This window comes from Mesoplodon densirostris, chromosome 15 (assembly GCF_025265405.1).
Source record: "Mesoplodon densirostris isolate mMesDen1 chromosome 15, mMesDen1 primary haplotype, whole genome shotgun sequence".
Classification (NCBI taxonomy): domain Eukaryota; kingdom Metazoa; phylum Chordata; class Mammalia; order Artiodactyla; family Ziphiidae; genus Mesoplodon; species Mesoplodon densirostris.
In genome coordinates this window covers 7,668,727-7,686,381 of record NC_082675.1, presented here as the reverse complement: position 1 = coordinate 7,686,381, position 17,655 = coordinate 7,668,727, and the positions used below count along the sequence as shown (strand labels likewise).

Genomic DNA, 17,655 nt, shown 5'->3' with positions numbered 1-17,655 from the left:
GGTCCACATCAAAAAAAAAATCTTTAAATAACTAATTTGAGTAATGGTTTGGGGAAGTAGGTACTATTCACTGCTATTAGGAGTGTAAATTAGTATAAACCTTGAAAGATTCTTTGACTATTACAAAATTATAAATGTACAAATACCCTCTGATTCAGCTTTCCAATTTCTAGGAATTTATCTCACAGAAACAGTTGTGCAATTGCACAAAAATGTAAGTAGCAGTATGGTCATCGAAACAGTATGTTTATAATAGTGAAAAATAAAAACTATGTCCATTAATGTAAACGAATGCCTATTTATTGAAAAGTGGTTAAGTAGATTGTGATAAATGTATATAATGGAATATTTTTTAACCAATAAAAGCTGTGTACAACTATAATAAGATGTCCATGACCTGTAAGTGAAAAAGTGAATTATAAAATAATTCCATATATTTAAATACTTTTTTCATATGTTTTAAAGACACACATATATACATAATCAAATCAATATATATTATAAGGTTTTAGGGCCAACTACAAAGTTGCAGAGAGTAGTCCACAAGACTCCCTTTTTTTTTTTTTTTTTTTTGGCCACGTGTCGCAGCTCGTGGGATCTTAGTTCCCCGACCTGGGGTTGAACCTGGGCCCACGGCATGAAAGCGTGGAGTCCTAACCACTGGACTGCCGGGGAATTTCCCAAGGCTTCCCTCACTTCTAACACCAGTTGCAAGTTCCCAAATCCATCCTCAGGTTCTGTAATTGCTAGAAGGACTCACAGAACTCACGGAACACTGTTATACTCATGCTTATAGTTTATCTCAGGGACAAGATTCAGATTAAATCAGCCAAGGGAAGCCATGCATAGGGCAGAGTCCAAGAGGGGTCCAGATGTGGTGCTTCTGGTTGTCCTCTCCCAGTGGACGTTACCTCCCTCCGGCCACGATGTGTGATGCTGAAAACCAGGGAAGCTCACCTGAGTCTTTGGTCTTCAGAGGGGCCGGATCACAGTCTGTGTGGCTGGCCTCTAGTCTCCAGACCCTCCCAGAGATGGCTGATACCTTTAGTCATGGGTTCCTCTGGAGATTGGAACTGACACCCCCTGCTCCAGGGCCCCCATTGTAATTACATAGTGAGGTTGTCCTGTGGCCAAAGCCCCAGGCAAACGCAGATACTCCTGTTGGGCAGGACATTCCAGGGGCCTAGAGGTTTACCCCTCAGGAGCTGAGGGCAAGGGCTAGACTTCTCTTTGAATAAGGTTATTTCTTTACTACACAATGTTATCACCAAAATTTAAACAATAGTGACCTCTGGGTGGTGGAATTGCAGGTGACCTTGCTTTTGTTCTTTGTACTGTTCTGCGTTGTTTGAATTTTCTTTCAGTGTGAGTATATAATTTATTTAAAAATCAGATAAGACTAAAAAGGCTAAAAAAGAGATTAAAATGAAAAGTAAATCTCTGGATAGGGTGGGTGGGTAGGCAAGGAAGCAATAAAAGAAATTCTGAAGACCAGTAGATATGACTACACAGAAATATAACCTACTTATTCAAAGACATGCTATAAAAAGAAGTAAAAACCAAAACCTAGGGGAAACATTGGCAGAAATATCACAAAGCATTAATATCATTAATATTATAGTATTACCAATATAAGATAGCAAGAAAAAAACAACTAACACTTCAACGGATGGTGAAAACTGAATAAGATCTGTTGTCACTTTAAGTAACAACAATGTTCCCAAAGCTGGTTTCCTGGTTTTGAGGTTGTGCTCCATCTAGAGAAGGTGCCACCACCGGGGAAGGCTGGGCAAAGGGTCCACGGGACTCTTTGTACTATTTTTTTTTTTACTTCCTGTGAGTGTATAATTATTTCAAAATAAAAAGTTTTTTAGAAGACAGAGGGCACGGACGGCTCATAAAGTAAAAGAGACACATAGCTATTATGCAGATTTTTTAAAGTATTTTATTAACAAGTGATGCAGGTGAAGTGAGACACCGCTTTTTCCCGTTGCAGGCCTGGTCCCATCCTCAGTCTAGAGTAGTCGGGAACACCCTGGGTTCTGGATTCAAGTTTACTCTCCTGGCAAATAGGCATATGGTTATGGCTTTAACTGGTGCCCTGCCCAGCATCCCTGCTCCTGCCTGAAAGGCCAGTGGTGGCTCGAATCGGACAGGAAACTCCAGGCTTTAACACTCAGGAACATGCCCAAGACTCAACTTCAGTGTTCAGCAACATGCCCCAGATTTGGGGAGCACTTACTCTGCACCAGGCCCAGTCCTTTCAAGCCTCCTGTGGTCCCCGGCTCTCCTGTCGGGGAAGGGACATCGGCACCCTTCTTACCAAAGGCGGGGCTCTGACAGCTCCCGTTGTCACCAGCCCAGTGCCACTCTCTTTCCCACCACCACTCTCTTTCCTCACTTGCTTGGGAATGGTGTAAGCATGGCGGTGTGTCTGTCCCCAGGTGGGAGGCCGGGACACGGGAGGGAGCACTCCCAGCAAGGACACAAGTCACTGTCCTTCACAGTCAGGGCGAAGGGGGGTCACCGCCGTGGCTAGCCCGGTTTTGCCTCTTTCAGCTCCATCATGGTGCTCTAATTTTTGATGGTCATATAAGTGATTCCTCCCTGCTTTTTACACAAAACAGACAACCACAGTCCTCACAAACATGCTCACACATGTGAGCAGACACACACCTAGACACACTAGCACACCCACACACGCAGTCTCACACACACACACCACACTGTACCCACATACCCACACACACAAGCATACACTACACACATACACACACATGCATGCCCCACACACAAACCACACGCACACACCCCTTGTCAGTAGGACAGACCTGGAATGACCCCTCGGGAGCCCATGTTCCTGCCTTGCCGCCATCGCCCTCTGATCCTGCTTCTCCAATACGGCTTTCTTTGAATGTTAAAAAAAAAAAAAAGAAAAGAAAACAAGATGCCAAGTGACCCAGGAGGAGGATGAATTTGGGGTGCAGGAGAGAGGACCCACGCCTGGGCGTGGGAGCAGGGCCTGAAAACCTCACAGGCTTTCTCTGGGTGGAGACTCTGCTTGGGCAGGTGGCCCAGGGCGGAGGGCCCGTGGCTCCAGGGCGGTTCCATTGAACACGGTGCCCTCCTCCTGCCATGCCACTTGCGGGGCCGCTCCCCACGCCGTGGCTCCTCAATGAACCTTTGTCTGTCTGGAGCCTGTTAGTTTTGGCTCCTAGCAGCCTGTGGAACCAGGCCCAGATCCCAGGGAAAGCCAATAGAGACCGCTCTTTTGAAGAAAAAGAATCGGAGTCCTGGAATAGAGAGACCAGTCTGAGCATTACTCATCCAGTCACTCGTTAAAGAAACCACTTATTAGCTATTATTCTCATATTTGGATCTGGTGCACAAAACGGACTTGTATACAAGTTTTATATCTGCTCATGTGATTAATTTCCTTCCCCAGTTAACTAGAAGCCCTATAAGGTCTTGGACTATACCTGGTCTCTTTCCCTTGTTTATTTTGAAAAAATAATACATTCCTGTGTTATATTTAAACACTAAAAAAATGGTAAACAGTGAAAACTAACTCTCTGACTGAGCCTCCTTAATTCTGCGATTCAGCTCTCCAAAGGGAAATCACTGTTTCACTGTTACCTGTTTCTTGTGTATCTTTCCTGAGATTGACTGGTTGTCTTCCTCCCTCCTTCTCCCTCCCTTCCTGTGTGTGTGTGTCTGTGTGCATATCTCCCTGCTGAAAATACAAATGGTGGCCATCCTTTATATCTTGCACCTTGTTTTTTTTTTTTTTCTCACTTAATACATCTTGCAGATCTTGCCTGTACATCAGCACATATAAATATGTGTTGTTCCCAGCTTTTTGCTCCCACAAACAGTACTGCAGTTTAATGTCTTCTATTTATGTCTTTGTGCCCACATGCAAATGCGTCTACAGACTCAACTCCTAACAGTGGAATCGTGAGTCAGAGGGATGTGCGTTTGAAATGTTGATAGACAGTCGCCCGCTTGCCCTCCAGCAAAGGTCACAGTTGTTTTTGCCCATCATCATGTCCCCGGTGCCAGTGTAATGATCAGACCTCTCTCCCTTAACCAGAATTCTGAGCCGATTGGGAAATAAAACTGGAGTCAGTTCACACCAGCACTCTTCACAGTGGCCAAAACGTCAAACAACCCAAGTGTCCATCAGCAGATGAAAGAATAAACAAAATGTGGTCTCGCCATCCAATGGAATATGATTCAGCCATAAAAAGGAAGTACTGATACATGCTACAATGTGGATGACCCTTCAAACTATTGTGCTACGTTAAAGAAGCCAGACATAAAAGGCCACATATTTGATCATTCTGTTTATGTGAAATGTCCAGAAGAAAGAAATCCATAGAAACAGAAAGTAGGTTAGTAATTGCCAGAGGCCAGAGGGAAAGTAGTGGGGAGTGACCGCTAGTGGGTACAGGGCTTCCTTTGGGGGTGATGAAAACAGCACTGAAACTAGGTAGCAGCTATGGCTGCACAGCACAGTGAACGTACTAAATGCCACTGAATTGTACTTTTTTTTTTTTTTTTTTTTTTTGCGGTACGCGGACCTCTCACTGTTGTGGCCTCTCCCGTTGCGGAGCACAGGCTCCGGACGCGCAGGCTCAGCGGCCACAGCTCACGGGCCCAGCCGCTCCGCGGCATGCGGGATCCTCCTGGACCAGGGCATGAACCCGTGTCCCCTGCATCGGCAGGCGGACTCTCAACCACTGCGCCACCAGGGAAGCCCAATTGTACATTTTTAAATGGTCAAAATAGTAACTTTTATGTTACATGTATTTTACACAACAAAAAAGATTCAGCAGATGCTGGCTAAATTATTCTCCGTATTATTGATCAAGCTGAGGATGTGGCTTATAAGGGAACCCGGGAGGGGCCTGGGCCCTCAGTGGGCAGCTTTCCCACAATAGGAAAGGAGAAGGGCCTGGCCCCCCATGCCAGTGCTGCTTTCCACACTCCATAGCTCACCCACTCCACCTAGCTGGGAGGGAGTAAGGGGGAGACAGGCCTAGGAATGTTTTTTTGTTTGTTTGTTTTATTTTATTATTTTTTTAATTTTTTATTTATTTATTTTATTTTTGGCTCCGTTGGATCTCCATTGCTGTGCGCAGGCTTTCTCTAGTTGCGGCGAGCAGGGGCTACTCTTCGTTGCGGTGCGTGGGCTTCTCGTTGCGGTGGCTTCTCTTGTTGCGGAGCATGGGCTCTAGGCACACGGGTTTCAGTAGTTGTGGCACGTGGGCTCAGCAGTTGTAGCTCGCGGGCTCTAGGGCGCAGGCTCAGTAGTTGTGGTGCGTGGGCTTAGTTGCTCTGTGGCATGTGGGATCTTCCTGGACCAGGGCTCGAACCGATGGCCCCTGCGTTGGCAGGCAGATTCTTAACCACTGCACCACCAGGGGAGCCCTTTTTTTTGTTTAATTAAAAAAAAAATTTTATTGAAGTGTAGTTGACATACAGTGTTGTGTTTAATTTTTGCTGTGCAACAAAGTGACTCAGTGATACATATAGACATTTCTTTTTCATATTCTTTTCCATTATGGTTTACCACAGGATATTGAATTTAGTTCCCTGTGCTCTACAGTAGGACCTTGTTGTTTATCCATCCTATGTATAGTAGTTTGCATCTGCTAATCCAGAGCTCCCAGTCCTTCTCTCCCCCACCACACTCCCCTTGGCGACCACAAGTCTGTTCTCTATGTCTGTAAGTCTGTGTTTTGTAGATTTGTTCATTTGTGTCGTATTTTAGATTCCACATATAAGTGATATCATATGGTATTTGTTTCTCTTTCTGACTTACTTCACTTAGTATGATAATCTCTAGGTCCATCCATGTTACTGCAAGTGGCATTATTTCACTTTTTAATGGCTGAGTAATATTCCATTGTATACTTGTGCTACATCTCCTTTATCCATCTGTCAGTGGACATTTAGGTTGTTTCCATGTCTTGGGTGTTGTAAATAGTGCTGCTCTGAACATAGGGGTGCATGTATCTTTTTTTTTTTTAATAAATTTATTTATTTATTTTTGGCTCCGTTGGGTCTCCTTTGCTGTGCGCGGGCTTTCTCTAGTTGCGGCGAGCAGGGGCTACTCTTTGTTGCGGTGCATGGGCTTCTCATTGCGGTGGCTTCTCTTGTGGCAGAGCACGGGCTCTGGGCACGCGGGTTTCAGTAGTTGTGGCACGTGGGCTCAGCAGTTGTAGCTCGCGGGCTCTAGAGCGCAGGCTCAGTAGCTGTGGCGCGTGGGCTTAGTTGCTCCGCGGCACGTGGGATCTTCCCAGACCAGGGCTTGAACCCGTGTCCCCTGCATTGGCAGGCGGATTCTTAACCACTGTGCCACCAGGGAAGTCCAGTATGTATCTATTTGAATTATAGTTTTGTCTGAGTGTATGCCCAGGAGTGGGACTGCAGGATCATATGGTAGTTCTACTCTTAGTTTTTTGAGGAACCTCCATACTGTTTTACATAGTGGCTGCACCAATTTACATTCCCACCAACAGTGTAGGAGGGTTCCCTTTTCTCCACACCCCCTCCAGCATTTATTATTTGTAGAGTTTTTAATGATGACCATTCTGACTGGTGTGAGGTCATACCTCATTGTAGTTTTGATTTGCATTTCTCTAATAATTAATGAAGATGAGCATCTTCTCATGTGCCTGTTGGCCATCTGTATGTCTTCTTTGGAGAAATGTCTGTTTAGGTCTTCTGTCCATTTTTCGATTGTGGGGTTTTTTTTTATTGAATTGTAGGAGCTGTTTATATATTTTGGAAATTAAGCCCTTGTGAGTCGCATTGTTTGCAAATATTTTCTCTCAGTCTGTAGAATGTCTTTTTGTTTTGTTTATGGTTTTCTTTGTTGTGCAAAAGCTTATAAGTTTGATTAGGTCGCATTTGTTTATTTTTGTTTTTATTTCTATTGCCTTGGGAGACTGGCCTAGGAAAACATTGGTATGATTTATGTCAGAGAATGTTTTCCCTGTGCTCTCTTCTAGCAGTTTTATGGTGTCTTGTCTTATATTTAAGTCTTTAAGGCATTGTGAGTTTATTTTTGTGTATGGTGTGAAGGTGTGTTCTAGCTTCATTGATTTACATGCGGCTGTACAACTTTCCCAACAGCACTTGCTGAAGAGACTGTCTTTTCCCCATTGTATATTCTTGCCTACTTTGTCAAAGATTAATTGTCCATAGGTGTATGGGTTTATTTCTGGGCGCTCTGTTCTGTTCCATTGATCCATGTGTCTGTTTTTATGCCAATACCACGCCATTTTGATTACTGTAGCTTTGTAGTATTGTCTGAAGTCTGGGACGGTTATGCCTCCTTTGTTCTTTTTCCTCAGGATTGCTTTGGCAATTCTGGGTCTTTTAAATTTTAGGATTGTTTGTTCTAGTTCTGTGAAAAATGTCATGGATATTTTGATAGGTATTGCATTAAATATGTATATTGCTTTGGGTAGTATAGGCCTTGGAACGTTTTGCTCGTGGGTTTCCGGGAAGTATCAGGAAGGGTGAAGAAGTATTGCCTCACAAGCAAATATGGTTGCATGACCAAATGAAAGGACTCCACCACTGTCTGGGCCCCACACCAGTAGACCCAAGAACCCTTGCCTGCTTTCTTTTGGAGAGAATGGTCTGGCCAGGAATTAGGACCTGGGACCTAATCCTACCTGGGACCAACAGAACCCCAAATCCCCACCCCAGTCTCACTCTCCCCCGTTCTTCTTAATTCCAGCTCCTGTCTGTGCAAGCCTTGCATTTTAATTTTCATTCCAAAGCAGTCTCTTGCCAGACCTCTGAAGAATTCAGTTTGCTTGTTCCACCCAATGGCAGTTTTGAGAGAGACTTTTGTTATGCTGTAGACTTCCTGCCCATGTCATGAACCTGTCTTCTAGGAAGGGCTGCCGTGGCAGGGTGGGGATGAAGATTTTTTTTTATGGAAAAGTTTAGTACTCAGTAATTCCATATTTAATCGCACCTCCCATGTGCCAGGCACTGTGCTGGGATGAGTCAGACCCAGACCCTGGCCTTCCCAGAGTAAGACTGGGAGAGTGGGGGGTGAATCAGGTTCATTGTTCTGATCAGGAAGCTGGTGTGTGTGTGTGTGGGTTCCCAGGCGTTTAAGGAGGCGGGGTTGGGAGGCAAGGCCAGAGGAGATCTTGCCAGTGGTCTCAGAAATTTTGATAATGTGTTTCTGGTAACACTTTATTTTATTTTAAAGATTTTTTTTGATGTGGACCATTTTTCAAGTCTTTATTGAATTTGTTACAATACTGCTTCTGTTTTATGTTTTGGTTTTTTGGCCTCAAGCTATGTGGGATCTTAGCTCCCCAACCAGGGATTGAACTCACACCCCTTGCATTGGAAGGCGAAGTCCTAACCACTGGACCACCAGGGAAGTCCCAGTGGTAACACTTTAAAGAAGGAATATGGCAGAACCCTGAGTTAGACTAAGAAGTATCCCAATCAGCCGTGTCTGGAAGCCCAGTGAAGCTGGGACAGGGCTGAGGGGAGCAGGAATCCGATCATGGCTGCTTTGTGGGCGTCCTGCTCAAGGGAGCTTCACCAAGGAGCCGCACGGTCCCTTTTAGAACTCTTCAGAGCAGCCTTTCCTGTATGTTCCGTGGGAAACTAGACTTGGGGTACCTCCATAGAAAGGGTCCCAGTCCTTGTCTTCGGATGTCTGTATAGGGAATGTCTCCTCTCCCTGTTGAAGATTGACAGTGACATCAGCACATCAAAGCCGCCAGGGAGGGCCTCCCTGGTGGCGCAGTGGTTGGGAGTCCGCCTGCCGATGCAGGGGACGCGGGTTTGCGCCCCGGTCTGGGAGGATCCCACATGCCGCGGAGTGGCTGGGCCCGTGAGCCATGGCCGCTGGGCCTGCCCGTCTAGAGCCTGTGCTCCGCAACGGGAGAGGCCACAACAGTGAGAGGCCCGCGTGTCAAAAAAAAAAAAAGCCTCCAGGGAGCCCATCAGTAAGGAACCATCTCTCCACCTCTGCGGGCAGTTTAGGTTTTGGTCTTGTTTGCAGACTTACTTCTTTGCGTTGGTTGAGCGCCGGCTGTTGGCTGTTGAGATATTACAGAAGTCTCAGTTGATGGGTGATAGCAGTTGGAAATAAACACCAAGGAAGAGGGAAACATCCCAGCAGTTGAGGAGGAAGAAGATGAGAAGCCCAAACTACACCCTATCAGATTTGGTTTCTAGCCTCCAGGGTTTGATCTCTCTCTGAATCTTCCCACCCCCTTCATGGTAAGTAATTGAAGCTGTTGGCGTTTTCTGACTTCTCTGAGAAGATGCTCTATGCTCACATCAGCCACTTTGTCTTAAGTAACAAAGCAGGAGTAAGGGTGGGTTTGTATTAAGCCCGGTGGTCAGTTCTTAACAGAATGTTTGCAGGGGACTTCTCTGGCGGTCCAGTGGTTGGGACTCCGCGCTTCCACTGCAGGAGTCACGGGTTCGATCCCTGGTCAGGGAACTAAGATCCCACATGCCGTGCGGTGCGGCCAAAAAAAAAAGTAACGGAACGTTGCTGGAGTCCAACGTTTCTCCCCACAGAAGTCCTCGTTTTCCATCCCACCTCTTCTCCTGCTTCTGTCCTCGGCAGCTGTCTCTGCAGGTGGCAGATGCCGGATCAGGATTCTGGTCCTGCTAGACACACAGAGAAAGTGGTGTTTGAATCCTGGCCTTCAACATAAGGAAGCTGTCAATTATAGAGAAGTTTTGTTTTCCCTTAAGGGAATAAAAAAATAGGGAAGGTTTTCTGTTTTGTTTTGTTTTCTCCTGGAACAGGCAGGAACACCCTGTCTGGCTAGACAGCGGGTTGCTGGAAGCTGTTTCAGAGGAGGGGAAAGAGGGTTGGTTTTGCCCAGAGGTGGGACCAATGTACTCTGGTGTATACTCTGCCCTCCAGACTGGCCTAGAAGCATCCCCCCACCTCCCCCACCCCTCCAGCTCCTGCCATTCTGGGTGTTTTCTACGGCCTTGACCAGACCCGTGTTGCTCTCCTGAGGGCTGTCAAGCCAGCCAGAAGGACCAGCGCAGGCCTTTCCGCCTCTCCTTGGTTTAGCTGAAGTTTCCTCATCCTCTGGGCCTCAGCTGAGATGTTACCTTCTCCAGAACGCCTCTCGTGACTGCTCAGACAGGGTTAGTTATGCCGACTGTGTTCCCACAGCCCTTTGCTCTTGTTCGAGGCACTCAGCACGTAGGCAGGACTCACGCCTCAGCGCTCATGTGCTCCATGAGGGCCGGGACCTCATCCGCCTCATCCATCCTTTTCCTCCCTTCCTAGCGTGTGCACGACACACAGTAGGTCCTCAACGCTTGTCGAGTGAGTAGATGGACCCAGGCCTGCCTTCTGGGCCCTGAGGAAGCGAGTGGCTCTACAGCTGTGCGGGGGTCAAGGCTGACCTTTGCCCTGGTCTCTGCTCGCTGGTGTCAAGAGGGGGGCCCGTGGGTGTCACCTTTTCTTCCTGTGGGAGGAGGCACCCCACGACAGTGGCGGCAAACACGAAAGAGAGGACTTTTCAAGTCAGGAGGTGTTAAAAGCCAGGCCTTCGGGAAATAACTTAAATCCAGATCACTGAGGTGGTTATTAATAGCTTACATTTACATTTTACCTTAGGGTTTACCTGTCCTGTGTGTCTAAGAACGTGTGTGTGTGCATGTGTGTGTGTATACATTTAATCCTTATTAAAACACTCTGCAGGCAATGGTGTTATTGTAATTTTACCCAGGAAACTGGTGTGTCAGAGAAATAAAGTGACTGTGAAAGTTCACAGCCAGTACGCAGTCGTGCCACAGAGGCTCAGAAACACTGGGCTGCTGGCTGTTAAACGTAGATGACAGCTGGGTTGGAAGTGCCTTTGGACCGGGGAGAGGTGGGAGGAGGAAGGCGTGTGACGGGCTCGAAACCCCTGACCCTTTGAGCTTAGGTGGCTTCTGTCTGTCTGTCCCTCAGATTCTCAGAGGACTTGCTGTGACTTTTTCTCTGGGGGTGGTGGTCACAGCCTTCTTCCAAAGCCTAGGCCAGTGCTGGGTTGAGTTGCGGCGGGGGCATGAGGTTTGCCAGGTGCACCGCCAGGGGCTTCTGCTTTATAAACCAGGTGTTCGGGTTCAGGGAATGTTTATCGCTCAGGCACTGTCTTTGAAACCCCCAGCTGTTGTGACTGCTTGTCACGTGGAATTTCTGAGTGGGTTTGGAGAAGGGGCAGGGCTGTGGCCTGCAGTGACGTAGAACCCACAGAACCCCCTCTGTATGGACCAGTGACAGTGCCTTGTCCATCTCAAGCCATCTGAAGAGGGGAAGCCCTATGCCAGCTGCTCAGAGGTGGCTCCTGGCACAGCCCTTGAAAAACTAAACTATCTGAGAAGCCTGTGCCACCAGGCAGCATTCCTTGCCTGCCGTTAGCTTTGTTTGCAAGGGCCCTTTAAGTCATTCAATGAAGAATTATTACACGAGCCCCTGCCCTGTGCCAAGTTCTGTGCTGGGTGCTTCAGATGAGGATGCCGGAAGGGCCCTCCCCTCGAGAAGCTGCAGTCTAGTGGCAGGAGGTGTGGGGACACGTTGCTGTACGGGGAGTGGATGGATGTGTGCTGCCCTTGAGGTACGAACAGTGCTCAGGGGTCCCGAAGGGATCGGCGGCAGCCTGGGCGAGGCCGGTGCCGGCTCGGAGGGGAGGATGTTTGAGCGTCACTTGGAAGGGTGAGCGGGTGGCCAGGGGCGGAGGGAGCTCCGTGCAGAGTGAGGACCGCGAGCACAGGGGCCTGGAGGCAGGAGAGGGCCCCGCGGGTTCTAAGGCCAGTGGGACGTTTGTGTGCCTGGACTCTAAGTGCCTCAGGGGGACTGGTGGCAAAGGAGGTGGCCAAGGCCGGGGTCAAGCGGGCTGGCTTTCGTTCGGTGGTCAGCAGATTTCTTTTTTCCTTCCCCCAACTTTACTGAGATAAAATTGACATATAACATTAAGTTGAAGGTGTACAACATGATGATTTGATACATGTATGAGGCAAAATCAGCAGATTTTTAACTTTTAATTATGGAAAATTTTAAAGATATTCCAAAGTAGACAGAATAGGATAGTGAACCCCGTGTAGCATCACCTCACTGCAGCAGTTACCAACCCATGGCCGATCCTGATTCCTCCATACCCAACACCATTGCCCCCCGTACCCCATCCATATCACTTTGAAGAAATCCTAAAGTGCCTTGTGTATCCTATCAAGCCCTAGCCTGTGGCTGACATGGGTTGATCCAGAATTTTGAGGCCTGGAATGATTGGGTGGCACTTTGTGATTTCATTCCATTTTCAGAGAAACCGCTGAGTTTCCCCTCTTGATTTTACCTTTCAGTGGGAAGTTGGTGTCTCCCAAGTGGAAGAATTTCAAGGGCCTGAAGCTCCAGTGGAGAGACAAGATCCGGCTCAACAATGCCATCTGGCGGGCATGGTACATGCAGTGTAAGTGCCGCGTGGCTGGGCCGGAGACCCTCCAGGTTCTGCCACCAGGAGGCCTTTGCACCTCGGGGCCCCGGAGCCTGCTCTTGGAACACTGTGTGTCACACAGAAGTCTCTCTTGGGCCGTGTGCGTCCAAATCCGAGTGAACTGGACCCTTATCGCCATCGGCACTGGGGGCCCAGCCAAGCGTCTGCAGGAGGCGGAAGTGTAGGCCGATTGCTCCCAACCTAGTGTGCTCAGTGTTGTAAGGGCAGAGGAGGAGGGACGGGTGCACAGACGAGAGGTGACATTTGGAGAGTCGGGAAACAGTTCCTGTTTTCAGCAGGTCTGAGACGATGCAGGCCCAGGCCGCGTCCTGTGTCCAGCTGGCTTGGGTACAGGTGGGTCTGGTGACTTCTGCAGGAGATCGGCGTGCTCGGGGTCCCCTAGGCTCAGGCCGGTGTTTCTCTTGATCAGCCAGACTCCCTTTCTCGCCCGCACATCAGTGCCAGACTTTTTTCCTTGGACCTGGACCCCTTTATTTCCCTGAAATCTCGTTTTCCAAGGGAAGGAGAAGGAAGGAACCCTTAAGGGTCCCCCCGAGGGGCGGGGTGCGAACAGACGAGGCGGAGCTCCTGCGGGGGTCTCTGCCGCAGTGACGCTCTCTCACCCTCTCCCCGCCCAGATTTGGAGAAGCGCAAGAACCCCGTGTGCCACTTTGTCACCCCGCTGGATGGCTCTGTGGAAGTGGACGAGCACCGGCGGCCAGAGGTACTGGGCATGTGATGGGCCCTCACTCGGGAGGAGGGGACTCACCAGGGTGGGTCCCACAGAGGGAGGACGCAGGACAGGGTGCTGGGGCTGCGCTGTCCTGGCAGCTGTTTTGACCCCGAGAAGCGATGGCGATGCGGGGGGGCAGGTGGCCTCTGACACCCCACAGAGGCTCCCGCCTTCTCAGACCAGGCTGACCCAGGGACTGAGGGGGTCCTCCAACCAGGACTTACCCTCTACTTTCTTTTTTTTTTTTTTTTTTTTTTTTTTGCGGTATGCGGGCCTCTCACTGCTGTGGCCTCTCCCGCCGCGGAGCACAGGCTCCGGACGCGCAGGCCCAGCGGCCATGGCTCACGGGCCCAGCCGCTCCGCGGCATATGGGATCCTCCCAGACCGGGGCACGAACCCGTATCCCCTGCATCGGCAGGCGGACTCTCAACCACTGCGCCACCAGGGAGGCCCTCTACTTTCTTTTAATGTCAGTATTTCTCTGGAAGTCAATGGGGAGGGAATCTTTTTTTCTTTTTTTAAAATTTTTATTTATTTTTGGCTGTGTTGGGTCTTTGTTGCTGCACGCAGGCTTCTCATTGCGGTGGCTTCTCTTGTTGCGGAGCACGGGCTCTAGGCACGCGGGCTTCAGTAGCTGTGGCTCGCGGGCTCTAGAGCACAGGCTCAGTAGTTGTGGCGCATGGGCTTAGTTGCTCCGCAGAATGTGGGATCTTCCCGGACCAGGGCTCGAACCCGTGGCCCCTGAGTTGGCAGGCAGATTCTTAACCACTGCACCACCAGGGAAGTCCCACGGGGAGGGATCTTGACTCCTTACAAGGCAGACATCTTTAACTATTAAAGAATGAACTCGAGATCTTTATATACTGAGAGGGAAAGATGTTGAAGAAATAGTAAATGAATAAAAGCAAGTTGCACAACAGTATTTGAGTATCTTTAGGTTAATTTTTTAAAGCGTGTGTCTGTGTGATTGTACATGCATGGGAAATGTCTTGAAGGATATACAGAAATTGTTTCCTCGTGGGATTAGAGTGAGGAGGAGGGAAGACTCTTCTTTCACTTTTGACTCTTCTGCATCTTTTTAGTTTTGTCCAAGCATGTCTCACTGTTACCATGAAAAGGGGAAAGCTTGGAAAGTAACGTAATAAAAGACGGTTTGGAGCCATAGGACATGATCTGGTGTTAGTATTGAGGAATTTCACTTTTTTCAGTCTGGTAATAATATTGCATTATTCACAGTGAACATTCTTCACTGTCAGAGACACACAGTGGAGTATTCTTGGGTGAAATTATGTGGGATTTATGATAGGATATCTGGGACTTGCTTTAATATTTTCCAGCCATTAAAAAAAAAGGAAACTGAAAGTGAGGTGGGCTCCCGGAGGCCGTCGTGAACTCCTCGTCACCAGAGGTCTTCAGGGCTGCTGTGGAAGGGGCTCCCCGCCCTGCACAGTGGGCAGGCTGAACTGTGTCTTAGAGGTCACTTTCCACCTGAACCTTCTGTGACTGGCCGTTTGTTTTCACCCTTTGGAAACGTGGCGGAGGCTAAGGGCATTTGAGAGCTAGCCCGGATCTCTGGAGGTTCCTCCAGCGCCGGGAACTCTGTGCTTCTCCCCTGCCGGGCACTCTGTCTCACCCCTGCTCCGGTCCAGCCTCCGGGACCTGGGCCCCCGAAGCCCCCTGGGTTATCACGGGCCATGAAATGAAAGCTCCCCTTCACCCAGAGGCCGGGCACGGCCCAGCAGAGGCGGGACGCACTCTGTGGATGAAGCCGCAGGCAGGCAGCCTGTTTCTCAGAGCTGGATTGCCCGGGCCTGACTTCCAGGGCCAGACGCTTGCTTCTTGGCAGGGTGGCTCATCCAGTGCCACCGCTCCACTCTGCCCTGCGTCTCCCCACAGGCCATCACCACGGAAGGGAAGTACTGGAAAAGCCGCATTGAGATCGTGATCCGGGAGTATCACAAGTGGAGGACCTACTTCAAGAAAAGGGTATCTGACTCGGCCTCCAAAGAGAGCACGTTCAGGAAGCCCCGTAGGGGAGGGAAGAAGTGAGCCCGGATTCAGAACACCGGCCCCCAAGGCTGTGGCCCGGAGCTGGCCACCCCTCTCCTCGGCCCAGCCTTCTAGCCCAGCCCCAGTGGTGGCCTGCTTTGGTCGTGTGACCTCTGCTCTCAGTTTCTGCAGCCAGGAGCCAGGGCTCTTTATTCCACAGACACTGGCTGGGAATCTCCTCTGTGTCCAGCGTTGGCCTGGGGATGGCAGGGGCAGGATCCCTCTCCCCGCCCGCCTCCCAGAGAGAGAAGGCCTAGATGTTTCTGGAGGTTAGCCCCTTCCAGGAAGGAGAGGCCGAGGGCCTCGTCCCCTGCCTGGGCCCTGAGTGCCCACCTTGGTCCTCTCTATCCTTTCTCCGCAGCTCCAGCAGCACAAGGATGAGGACCTCTCCAGCCTGGCCCAGGTGTGTGAGCTTGGGGGCCATGAGGTGTGTGAGCTTGGGGGCCATGAGGACCCTCATGGGACCTCCTCCTTTGACAAGAAACAGCAGTGACTTGGGTGGCCCAGCACTGCAGCAGAAGGTGGTGGGGACGTGGACTCTCCCTGGGGCTAGAGGAGGGGCCACCCCCCTTCTCACGTGAAGGATGTGAAGGAAACAAGCCAGTTCTCTGCTGGGGGGCGGGAGGGGGTTTCTCCCTGCAGTTCCCCACCCCCTCGCCTCATCTCTTATCCGGGAGCCCTTGCTGCTCTGTGACACAGTGCAGCGTATTTCCCTCATGTGGCATGCTGGCAACTCCCGAGTCACTCTTGCCCCTTTGGTTTGTCCTTCCCCGTGTCGGTGGCAGGACGATGACATGCTTTATTGGCACAAGCACGGGGATGGCTGGAAGACCCCAGTCCCCATGGAGGAGGACACACTGCTGAACACAGACATGCTCATGTCGGAATTCAGCGACACCCTCTTCTCCACGCTTTCCTCGCACCCGCCCGTGGCCTGGCCCAACCCGCGCGAGATAGGTAACCCGCCCCTGGACTCTAGACTGGAAACGTTGCCTCTTCTCCACCAGGCCCCCAGGGCAGGCTCTGCCTCGGGGCCATCCCTGAGCTGCTGTCGCTTGTCTAGGGTGAGCAGTGAGGAGGAGGGTTGCCCAGCCTCCTTGCTGTGTGAGGGCCCTGTCAGGCGCGTGGTGCCACCGCCAGGGAGCGGTGGAGGTTTGGTCTGAACCAGTTTCACATTTCTGATACTGTCCCTCAGCAGAGGACGGGCCTGGGGCGCGTGACAGGGCCTGTGACTCACTCTCAGGAAAATCATTCGCACTCCTGGGCTGGCCTCTCACCTGGCAGCGTGCAGCTGTCCAGTTAACCCCTCAGGGAAGAGCCCACAGGCTGAAATTAGAACCCGGGGTCTCTGCATAGCTGCTCACAGCTTCTGGGGAGTGTCTGTTGCCGGATACTCAGTTTACCTTTCCTACGAAAACTCTCTTTCCTGCCCTCTGAGGGTGTACGATGCCCATGAACTGACGAGAAATCCCAGCCAGTGGCCTACATTTCTCCTCGGAAGAATCTAGAATGCGAGCAGGGCCAGGAAGATCCATTCCAGGCCCTTAATATATTCCTACAGCATGGTCTGAGAAGGCAAAATGATTCCTGTCTCCTTTCTGATTCTTACAGCACATCTGGGAAATGCAGACATGATTCAACCGGGGCTGATTCCTTTGCAGCCCAACCTGGACTTTATGGACACATTTGAGCCTTTCCAGGGTAAGGACTTGGGGCAGAGAAAGAGCATGGCTACCTGCGTCTCTCTTTACCCAGGACAAAGTGGATGTTGCTTCCCTTTCATAGAGGCAACTGTTAGAATGGACCAGGGAGAGGACTTAGAATTTTTCCAGAACGTTTTTTTTTTTTTTGCTATAGTAGCTGCAAGGCCTGGCAAGTGTTTGTGGGATGTCGTTCTGTCTCCCGTCCGCGTCTCAGAGCCTCAGGTTTGGCTGTGACTGTACGCAGTTCCCCCACGAGGCAGCAGAGGGCGCTGACGGCACAGCCACGTCCTCGCGGTTTCCCGCGGTTAGAGCTGGTGCTTGAGCTCCTGCCACTGTCAGAGTGGGTGCCACCCAGGCCTGGGAGTGTTTCAGAGGCCACACTGGTTGCCAGCCTGCGCAGCTCCAACCAGAGGGCCTCTTTCTGCAGAGTTACCTCGTGGGGGGGGGATGCCCTCTAGCCATGGCATTCCTCTGGGTAAGGTGGGGTGCAGTGCCTGATTTGTGTGGATCTTGATGCAGTGAAGCGATGGGCACAGAGCTCACAAGCCCCTGATGCTGTCTTTCAGACCTCTTCTCTTCCAGCCGCTCCATTTTCGGCTCCATGCTGCCTGCACCCGCCTCAGGGCCTGCACCAGATCACAGCAGCCCACCTGCTCAGGTAGAGGGAACT

The 17,655-nt window shown here is 50.2% G+C and overlaps 1 protein-coding gene across 2 annotated transcripts in view; it reads left to right on the top strand.

Annotated features, from left to right (window-relative positions):
- The window catches only part of MLXIP (MLX interacting protein), a 60,490-nt gene that overhangs the window by 30,885 nt on the left and 11,950 nt on the right, over positions 1 to 17,655 (top strand). For both annotated transcript variants that reach the window (XM_060118947.1, XM_060118946.1), the window contains exons 2-8: positions 12,370 to 12,476; positions 13,139 to 13,224; positions 15,130 to 15,219; positions 15,644 to 15,685; positions 16,068 to 16,239; positions 16,894 to 16,983; positions 17,552 to 17,643. In XM_060118947.1, coding sequence (XP_059974930.1) covers positions 12,370 to 12,476; positions 13,139 to 13,224; positions 15,130 to 15,219; positions 15,644 to 15,685; positions 16,068 to 16,239; positions 16,894 to 16,983; positions 17,552 to 17,643 — 679 coding nt within the window. The remainder of the gene's footprint in view (positions 1 to 12,369; positions 12,477 to 13,138; positions 13,225 to 15,129; positions 15,220 to 15,643; positions 15,686 to 16,067; positions 16,240 to 16,893; positions 16,984 to 17,551; positions 17,644 to 17,655) is intronic.